Source organism: Camelina sativa, chromosome 13, assembly GCF_000633955.1.
Source record: "Camelina sativa cultivar DH55 chromosome 13, Cs, whole genome shotgun sequence".
Taxonomy (NCBI): Eukaryota; Viridiplantae; Streptophyta; class Magnoliopsida; order Brassicales; family Brassicaceae; genus Camelina; species Camelina sativa.
The window spans coordinates 11,417,121-11,426,978 of NC_025697.1; the positions used below are offsets into that span (position 1 = coordinate 11,417,121).

The 9,858-nt window shown below is 37.2% G+C and overlaps 2 protein-coding genes across 2 annotated transcripts in view; both read left to right on the top strand.

Moving 5' to 3' along the window:
- Nucleotides 564-3,882, top strand: LOC104736456 (exonuclease mut-7 homolog). The gene is made up of 7 exons (XM_010456438.2): nucleotides 564-970; nucleotides 1,291-1,422; nucleotides 1,752-2,291; nucleotides 2,443-2,519; nucleotides 2,628-2,763; nucleotides 3,064-3,267; nucleotides 3,621-3,882. The coding sequence occupies exons 1-7, from the start codon at nucleotides 590-592 to the stop codon at nucleotides 3,678-3,680; spliced, it is 1,530 nt and encodes a 509-aa protein (XP_010454740.1). The 5' UTR covers nucleotides 564-589; the 3' UTR covers nucleotides 3,681-3,882.
- LOC104736457 (MAG2-interacting protein 2-like) overlaps nucleotides 4,249-9,858 on the top strand; it is a 12,854-nt gene continuing 7,244 nt past the window's right edge. The window contains exons 1-10 of the mRNA XM_019234971.1: nucleotides 4,249-4,507; nucleotides 4,742-4,884; nucleotides 4,978-5,029; nucleotides 5,556-5,729; nucleotides 6,093-6,291; nucleotides 6,429-6,646; nucleotides 6,911-7,877; nucleotides 8,233-9,167; nucleotides 9,276-9,358; nucleotides 9,561-9,825. Coding sequence (XP_019090516.1) covers nucleotides 4,798-4,884; nucleotides 4,978-5,029; nucleotides 5,556-5,729; nucleotides 6,093-6,291; nucleotides 6,429-6,646; nucleotides 6,911-7,877; nucleotides 8,233-9,167; nucleotides 9,276-9,358; nucleotides 9,561-9,825 — 2,980 coding nt within the window. The 5' untranslated portion in view covers nucleotides 4,249-4,507; nucleotides 4,742-4,797. The remainder of the gene's footprint in view (nucleotides 4,508-4,741; nucleotides 4,885-4,977; nucleotides 5,030-5,555; nucleotides 5,730-6,092; nucleotides 6,292-6,428; nucleotides 6,647-6,910; nucleotides 7,878-8,232; nucleotides 9,168-9,275; nucleotides 9,359-9,560; nucleotides 9,826-9,858) is intronic.

Below are 9,858 nucleotides of genomic sequence, written 5' to 3' on the forward strand. Positions count from 1 at the left end.
ACAAATGTAGAAATTGTAAAAGAGGTGAAAAATAGTTTTAATGATAGATATTGGGAAATCATCATAACCTACACATTAGAATAATAAATACATCACAATAATCTGATTATATTTAATAACTAAGTATATCCTTCTTTCTTTCTTTTTTTCAATTCTTTACTAACTTTACGAATTGTTTTTTTATTATTATATATTCGATGCTACATTTTATATAGCATCATACTTATGTTAAAATTTTATTGTTACCAATATTATATTTTGTGTTTGGTTAACAACATACATTATACCATAGTGACTCAATAACAACACTAACACAAATTACTAAAATACATATCATGATCAACTTAATTTCTATATAATGAAAACTATTTTTGTTAATTAATGATTTGATATTAAAAAGAAATAATTTTAAAATAATTAAACGGTTTTAGTTTTGATTGCTAGATTTTGGCTCGGTTTAGTTGATTCGATTCGGTTTTCACCTAACCATTAATTGGATCAACCAAAACCGACATAAGAGTGTCTCAACTCTCAAGTCTACTTTAATGTAATTTTCAGTTAATTTTGTTTTTGTTGTCGCTCTGTAACGATGGAAAACAATCTAAAGATCTATCTAGTTTCGTCCACCGATTCGTCCGAGTTCACTCGCCTGAAATGGTGTTTCACTCGTTCTACGATCATCGCCTTAGACGCCGAGTGGAAGCCACAACATTCCAGCTCCTCTTCGTTTCCTACAGTAACTCTTCTCCAAGTCGCGTGCCGACTCGGTCAAGCCACGAATGATGATGATGGTGTCTCCGATGTGTTTCTCATTGATTTGACTTCGATTCATCTCCCGTCGGTGTGGGAGCTGTTGAATGACATGTTTGTTTCTCCGGACGTGTTGAAATTAGGGTTTCGGTTTAAACAGGATTTGGTTTACTTGTCTTCGACATTTACTCAACATGGGTGTGAAGGTGGATTCCAAGAGGTGAATTGCTTGATGAAAGTTTTGAACTTTACTTCTTTGTTTTTAGTTTAAGCTGTGAAAAGCTTTAGTTTATGTTCTGTTGAGATTGTTGTTGGTAGTGAGGATTGCATTCAAGATAAATGTAATCGAATTGCTATCAAAGTTCTTACCTTTAGCTCTGTTACCTCTTCAAGGTTTTAGTTTTCTTGTGTTTGGATCACGTCTGGTGTTTATAGATTAGGTAAGTAAGAACAAAGTAGATTCTTTGATTTGTGTGTTTGTTTTGCCTTTTTAGTTTTTGCTTCTCTAAAGCGCTCGTATGTGATTGTTAATGTGGATAGGTGAAACAGTATTTGGATATCACAAGCATATACAATCATCTGCAGCATAAGCGGTTTGGGAGAAAGCCGCCAAAGGACATTAAGAGCTTGGCAGCTATATGCAAGGAAATGCTGGATATCTCTCTCTCAAAGGTTTGTTAATCATTCCCGAAATAACTTGACTTTTGGTTAAAATAGACTAGCTTGATATTTCTATTAGATATGTGTTAACGGTTTAGGCTGCCTTCATATGGCTGAATAAGTAATGTAAACTTGATGGATGGATTAGTCTTTTTACCTGTTTAGACATTTAATTTGATTGTTCAGTAGAGACCTAAACACCCTGGAGAATCTCGGTCTCTTTAGTTGTATCATATTACTTCAAGGTAGTCTTTTGACATTTAGTTAGCTTTTCTGAGGTTGGTGGTAGGTAGAGAAGCATACTGTTGCTAAGTCTTTTTTAACAGTTTTTTATGCTTTAGGAACTTCAATGTAGTGATTGGTCACATCGTCCTCTTACAGAAGAACAGAAACTATATGCTGCCACTGATGCTCACTGCTTGCTCCAACTATTCGATGTATTCAAGGCACATCTTGCTGAAGGATTCACAGTGCTAGATCCTGGAGATATAAATGTTGGCTTAAAAGAGATTCTTTCTGGACCGGATTATACCAGTAAGATTGTCACGCTCAAAATTTGCAAGGCTGCAGATGTAATCAGATCAATGTCAGAAAAGGGTCAAAACATTACCAATGGAATGGTTTCTAGAAAAACAACTCTAAACACGATGCCGATGGACGAGAGTCTGTTGAAGATTGTCAGGAAGTATGGAGAAAGGATCCTGTTGAAGGAGTCTGATCTTCTACCGAAGAAACTCAAGAAAAAAACAAGAAGACGTGTCCCCTCAAGCATTGTGAACACAAATAAGCAGTTTGTCTGTTCTGCGGAATGGCAAGGTCCACCGCCATGGGATCCATCTTTAGGTGGTGATGGCTGCCCTAAATTTCTTTTGGATGTGATGGTAATATTTTGAAATGGCTTTATTTTATGTCCTTGAAAAAAATTCTATTATGTGACTTCACCTAGTTAGTATCTTTGTTTCTTGGATGTAACCATTCTTTCAGTAGGCTCCATGTGATATCACATCAATTACTTATAAAATTACTCTCTAGGTTGAAGGTTTGGCGAAACATCTACGTTGTGTGGGGATTGACGCTGCAATTCCACACTCGAAAAAGCCGGATTCAAGGTATTTTTTCCAAAGCTGATGCTATAATATTTTCGTGACATGGGGTTGATCACAATATCTATGTAGGTTCCCCTAATTTTGCTGTTGATCTGTTGACACAAATGTCAGGGAGTTGCTTGATCAAGCATTTAAAGAGAACAGAGTTCTATTAACAAGAGATACAAAATTGCTGAGACATCAGGATATGGCAAAGCATCAAATATATAGAGTAAAGAGTCTTCTCAAAAATGAGCAGCTACTTGAGGTACAAACGAAATTAATTCTCAACGTATTAGCGGTTATGTAAGATCTGTGATGAGACATGATTTGATTTTACTGGATTAAATTATAAAATGGGACACCTAAACTGGAAATTTTGACGTAAAGAAATAGGCTCTCTTGAAGACACCTAAATAATTTAGTGAATGAGTTTATGTTTAACTAAAACCTTTTTGGGTGGAACATTTCGAAATAACCCCATCTACTCATTGTGCAACCACTTTATTTACATTCAGTAGAATGATTATGGGTTCCTACAGGGTTACTGAAACAATAAGCTGCGCAGGTGATAGAGACTTTCCAGCTAAAGATCAGCGGAGATCAGCTGATGTCAAGATGTACAAAATGCAATGGGAAATTTATTCAGAAACCTCTAAGCATTGAAGAAGCTATTGAAGCAGCAAAGGGTTTCCAAAGAATACCCAACTGCTTATTTAACAAAAATTTAGAATTTTGGCAATGCATGAACTGCCATCAGCTATATTGGGAGGTAAGTCAGCTACCTCATCTGTTGCCGTTGTGTTAACTAGTTCCCGAAGGAGTATACTGTGTGTCAATATCGTCTAGTCCATCTATGTATTTGACATCCGGAATAAATTGTTTGTTTTGCTGATTCAACAGTCAATTCAGCCTAAACCATTTTCAGTTGCCTAAGGATATTTATCAGATCAGTGATCCAATTAATTATTGTATGAAGATACATAATTGGTGAACTTTAATCTTGATTTCTTTAGAACAACTTCATGTGTTTTATGTCTTAGAGCAGAAACCATTGACCTCTGTGATCTGTCCTATCTCTAACAGTCAGTATCGAGATGCTTAATGTTTGTTGTGTGATTTCAGGGAACTCAGTATCATAACGCAGTCCAGAAGTTCATGGAAGTGTGCAAGTTGAGTGAGTGATTCACTTATTTTTTTGGTGAAGTGTTTCAGGGCCACTCTTTCTTGATCTCAGTTCCTCAAATGTGTTTATCATTTCTCTGAGCAAACAAGATGTGTTTGTAGCTTGTATTATGCACACATGTTCGAGAGGTTATGAACCGTGTACAAATGTTTTTTAGTTTTTACTTTTTTTTTTTTTTATGAATAAATAAATCATTCGTTACAATTGGAAAACGTTTCTTGAGAATCGACGTCGACAACGATTAACTAGAACAAACTAGATTATCTTCAAAAACTCTTCACTTGTCCCAGTTCTCCTTCTTGTCTCAGTGATGTCATATTTTGAAAAACTTTTTCCAAAAGAGCTCTTCTAATGGCTGGCTGTAGAGAAGAGTAGAGGAATGAATCAAAATTGTGATTCCTTTCACAAAGGATACAACTATTCGGTTTGTTCGATTTTTAATTTGAACCGACCGGTTTGGATTGTCAATCTGCTTAAGACAAGAAAACATTATTATCACGGTTGAACCGGACCGGTTTTGATACATTTCAATTGATATTAGTCGGACAAGTATTGTAATTTTTTTTTTGTTCTTTTTCTCACGGAGTCGTCGTCGTCATCGTCACTTTCTCTTCTCATCGGCGAAGTTCACATTCACCAGTAGTACCTCGACGGTGAGATTTCGTTTGGAGTCTTCTTCCTCCTCCTCAGCATCTCTTCTGTCTCCACCATCTGAGGTCGCATCCCCGGATCTTCGCCACGCCAGTAAATACATCGTTTTCTCTGTTCAATTCGCCACTGGTCTCTCTCTCTATCTCGCCGAGCATAATCACCAAATCTTGCTTAGGTATGCTAATCGACTCTTGTTTAATTTGGTAATTTGTCAAGGGTTTTCTTGAATCATTAAAAACTTTGTGGTTCAAACGATGAGAATGCTTGATGTTTGGGGGTTAAGGTGTCAAAATTTTATTAAACCTTCTTTTGATTCTGTACCCTGCTAATTAGATCTCCGACTCAGATTACAACTTCAGATTTGATCGATTCAGTTCATATATAATAATCTTATAATTTGATTGTTCAGCTCCTAGAAACTGGTGTGAGGAACATCGATCTCACACTCTCCTTAAGCGATTGATCATGGAAACTCCTGGAAGAAAGGTTTTGTATGAGATACGTCATCATGCTTCATTGCCTTATGTTCCTAGATATCCTCCTCTTCCTCAGGTACAATGTTCATCATGCTTATTAGAGTTTAACTGATCGCTGTGTTTTATTTATATAACTTACGTTGCGGTTTGATCTGCTGTCGAAGTTTAGGCAGATGGAACTGATTCCAAAGGAGGGCTTCGGTCTCTTGTCTCCATTAGAGGTTAGTTGCAGATGGTTGATTCTTTAGTTGTTTGACCTGCTGGTGAATAAAGCAGGGAGCTTTATCATGTTCTCTAGTTTTTGTTGGTTACATGTTCTCTAGTTTTTGCTAAGCTCATGTTCCGAGTCTTAGCAATAAGATTTTCTTGGTACCAATTATTTTGGTGGTTAAGTACTGTGTTCTGGCGCGGACGCGATTTTATGATGCTTTTTTTTTTCACATTTTTTACAAGGGTGTTTTCTTATTTGCTCGTTATAATTTGGAGAATCTGTGAACTGTTCTATACATTCAAGTGTTTTATCAAAATGCTGGGATATTTAGTAGACTACAGAGGGGAATTTCACTGCCATATTATTTGTTATGTCGTTTAGCAAAGTCCATACAGAAACTCAGAGATCTGTGAATTTGAAGATTTTGTTTTGTGAGCTTGTAGGAATCATGTTTGTGCACATCTCTTTTCGTTAAATTAGCATTATAGCCCATTGGTTGGTACAGGCTTCTTCATTATTTATTTTCTGGTATTAAGGTGTTAGTCAACTCAAGGAAAAGTGGAGTGAATACTGGAATCCGAGAAAAACTAATAAACCGGTGTCACTATTTATTTCACCTAGAGGAGAACTTGTTGCCGTCACTTCCGGAAACCATGTTACAATCTTGCGAAAGGACGATGATTACAGGAAACCATGTGGCAGTTTTACATGTAAGAAATCTGGCATATCTTCCCTTGGTTTCACATATTTTTTGCCTGATAATGGTTTTTGGGGATCATTGCCAATTTGCCATAGCACACTCCAATAAAAGTATTTGTAGAATACTGCATTTATCTTTTCAAAAACTATCTACTTGATTTACTGTGATAACAAACGCCTATAAAAATGCATTTACTTTTCTTTTTCTCTTTTCCACCAAGGATGGTATGTGGAAACATCCTTTTGTCTCTTATTTTGTTAATTTTCGAAAATATCCTCTCATCGCAATACTTTTTCTGTCTCCCTGTTTTCTTAACTCATGGTCTATTCCATGCCCATTCTATGGTCCTCTTGACTTCTGTTCTCTGCATCAGCCAACATATCAGGATCATTTACTTCTGGAGTGTGGTCCGAAAAACATGATGTTCTTGGTCTTGTGGATGATAGCGAGACCCTCTTTTTCATCAGAACTAATGGTGAAGAAATAAGTCAAGTCACAAAAAGAAACTTGAAGGTTTCTGCATCAGTACTAGGATTGATTGAGGACGACTGTGGTTTGCAACCATCATGCTTGTACGTTCCTTCCGTCCCTATTTCTTATTGATTAAGAATACTGGGATCCTAATGTGCCCTTGTGCATTAATATACTTGTTTGATGAAGGCCTACCTCTTTTGACTGGTGGTCTGTACCAATGACAATTTGCCTGCAGGTGTTCGTTCAGTGTACTTACATCAGATGGACTTGTTCATCATGTCGAGATCAGTAGGGAGCCAAGTGCTTCTGCCGTTTCCAAACATGCTTCAAATAATGTCCCAGCTTTGAGAAAGCAATTCCCCAACCATGTTTTTTGCTTTGATTACCATCCAGACCTTTCTTTCCTTCTCATTGTTGGTAGTACTGCAGGCATATCATCGACAGGGAGTTCTGGTAGGTTTTATACAACTTATTTTAGTTATGGAAGTTTTAAATTCGTAGTACTTATTTTTAAGACTTGAAAGCTACACAGTCTCTCGAAATCAATCAATTTAGCAAGCCACAGCTGCATACTCTTATATAGGAATGCTACCTATACTTTATCAGTGTTTGTGGTCGTTTAATGAGTAATGTGGTTGTTGAAAATATTTCCTATGGACAGAGATGTAGATTTATGATTTCTGGGATTGTTAATGTATTTATTTACTTGCACTTCAGGTTCCTCGTGTATTTCACTTTGGCGTAAGTGTCAGAATTTGGGTCTGGAACTGTTGTCCACCACTAAGTTTGAAGGCGTATATTGTGAGACCAAAGATGATCAGTTGGCATATCCAAAGATATTAATCTCACCTCAGGGGTCACATGTTGCAAGTCTTGATAGCAATGGGTGCATGCATCTTTTCCAGTTAGATAAAGCAAGATTGACACTTTCGTACGGTCCTTCTGAAGACAGTTCTGATTCCCTGAAGCCAGATAAGTCGCTACAAAGTTGGAAAGAAAGTTTAAGAAATGTCGTAGATTTTACTTGGTGGTCTGATCACGCCCTTACAATTTTGAAAAGGAGCGGTAACATTAGTATATTTGACATCAGTAGGTGTGTTATAGTTCAAGAGGATGCTACGAATTATTCTATGCCTGTCGTGGAAAGAGTTAGGAGATTGGAAGGACACATTTTTCTTTTAGAAAGTTCAACGCAGGAAGCAAAATCAGCTTTGGCCAAGGTTGACAAGGACCCAAGTGAATTGCATCATACTAGTGAGCATAGTATGTTATGGAGACTAATATCTTTTACTGAGAAAACAATTCCTGAAATGTATAAAATCTTAGTTGAGAAAAGCCACTATCAAGAGGCGTTAGATTTTGCTGATAGCCATGGGTTGGATAGAGATGAAGTATTCAAGTCAAGATGGTTGAACTCAGAAAAAATGGTAAGTGATGTGAGCATGATTCTATCAAAGATAAAAGATAAAGCTTTTGTGCTCTCCGAATGCTTAAATAGAATTGGGCCAACAGAAGATTCCATGAAGGCCTTACTTGCGCATGGAGTTAATCTAACTAATCACTATGTATTCGCTAAATCTGAAGATCAAGAATCCCAACCACTTTGGGAATCTCGTTTGGCTAGGCTTCGACTATTACAGTTTAGTGAAAGGCTCGACACATATTTGGGGATAAGTATGGGCAGGTATATATCTTTACACTTGCATCTTCTTTTCCTTTCTGCAGATAGGTAAGCTGGTATGCCATATAGTACTATTTAGGTCTTGCATATCCAGGTTTGTTTTGGGTCTATGGTTATCCAACATAGAATGAGTGTCGTTTAGAATTTGGTTAGGTAATTTCGTGTGTTTGATTGCTACTTGAAAAACTTACAACCCTCATTTGCCACCCTTAAATAACCACACAGACAGTTTTCATCCGATATCTCCAAGCTTTTTGCATTAGGTTCTGCATTACAGAATTTTCGGTCACTTTCAAGCTACATTTAAACTTAACTATCCAGTTACTTTTAGAAAGGGTTAATGACATTGTCTCTACAGATATTCGGTGCAGGATTACAGAAAATTTCGGAGCAATCCTATCAATCAGGCTGCTATTGCACTTGCTGAGAGCGGGAGGATAGGGGCCTTAAACCTGCTCTTTAAGCGGCATCCTTATTCACTTGCATCTTTCATGCTGCAAATTTTGGCAGCTATTCCTGAAACAGTTCCCGTTGAAACGTATGCACATCTTCTTCCGGGAAAATCTCCTCCAACTAGTATGGCAGTGAGAGAAGAAGACTGGGTTGAATGTGAGAAGATGGTTAGATTTATTAATAAATTGCCGGAGAATAGAAAGAATGATTCTCAGATTCAAACTGAGCCAATTGTTAGAAGGTGTTTGGGGTATAATTGGCCATCATCAGAAGAACTTGCTGCATGGTATAAAAATAGAGCTAGAGATATTGATTCTTCCACTGGGCTGTTAGACAACTGTACTTGCTTGATTGATATTGCATGGAAAAAAGGCATGTCTGAATTGGAACAGTTCCATGAAGATCTATCATACTTGCACCAGATAATTTATTCTGATGAAATTGGAGGCGAAATCTGCTTCAGCTTAAGCCTTGTTGGGTGGGAGCATTTATCTAATTATGAGAAATTTAAAATGATGCTTGAAGGAATTAAAACTGAAACTGTGGTTAGAAGATTGCATGACAAGGCAATTCCATTTATGCAGAAAAGGTTTTTGGGGACAAACAGTCGTAATGAGGAGTCATTTCTAGTTAAATGGCTGAAGGAGATGGCAGCAAAAAATGAGATTGATTTATGCTCAAAAGTTATTGAGGAAGGGTGTATGGATTTGTATACTGTTTGTTTTTTTAAGGATGAGGTTCAAGTTGTTGATTGTGCTCTGCAATGTCTGTATCTGTGCAAAGTTACAGATAAGTGGAATGTCATGGCAACAATGCTATCAAAGCTACCGAAGATAAATGGTTAGTAGTCCAGATCCAATGTATCCCAACCCCAAGTCTATGTAACTAAATGATCAGATGTCCTTATCGAGTCATTGCTAAACCAAACTGAAACCCATGCAATTGCAGATATTGTTGGTGAAGACATTCAGAAAAGGCTCAAACTGGCGGAAGGTCATATAGAAGCAGGGAGGCTTTTAGAAATTTATCAGGTTTCAAAATTTGTCTGTATCTTGAATTAAGTTGGTATCTCATAGCAAAAAATTTGTAGCCTTGTTCTGTGTGCACATACATATGTGAAATGAACTAACTTAAGTATAGAAACTTGTGCACTCAACTGGTTCTCTACCTGTGTAGAAGGTACCAAGAGATTTTATGTTTGAAAGTTATAATTCTGCGTTTTTTTCTACACAGGTCCCGAAACCAATTAATTATTTTCTTGAGGTTCATTTGGATGAAAAGGGTGTAAAGCAGATCCTTCGACTCATACTTTCAAAATTTGTTCGTCGTCAACCTGGACGATCTGATAATGACTGGGCATGCATGTGGCGTGATCTGCGACAGTTGCAAGAGAAAGCCTTTTCTTTCCTTGATCTTGAGTTTGTGCTGACAGAGTTCTGTAGAGGACTTCTAAAAGCTGGAAAATTTTCTCTGGCTAGAAATTATCTCAAGGGTACAGGCTCAGTTGCTCTGCCATCAGAGAAGGCAGAGA

Coding starts and splice junctions, on each gene's coding strand:
- LOC104736456 (XM_010456438.2), top strand. CDS start 590: ATGGAAAACAATCTAAAGATCTATCTAGTTTCGTCCACCGATTCGTCC. Junction 2,764..3,063: donor AAAATGAGCAGCTACTTGAG/GTACAAACGAAA, acceptor TAAGCTGCGCAG/GTGATAGAGACTTTCCAGCT. Junction 3,268..3,620: donor GCCATCAGCTATATTGGGAG/GTAAGTCAGCTA, acceptor GTGTGATTTCAG/GGAACTCAGTATCATAACGC.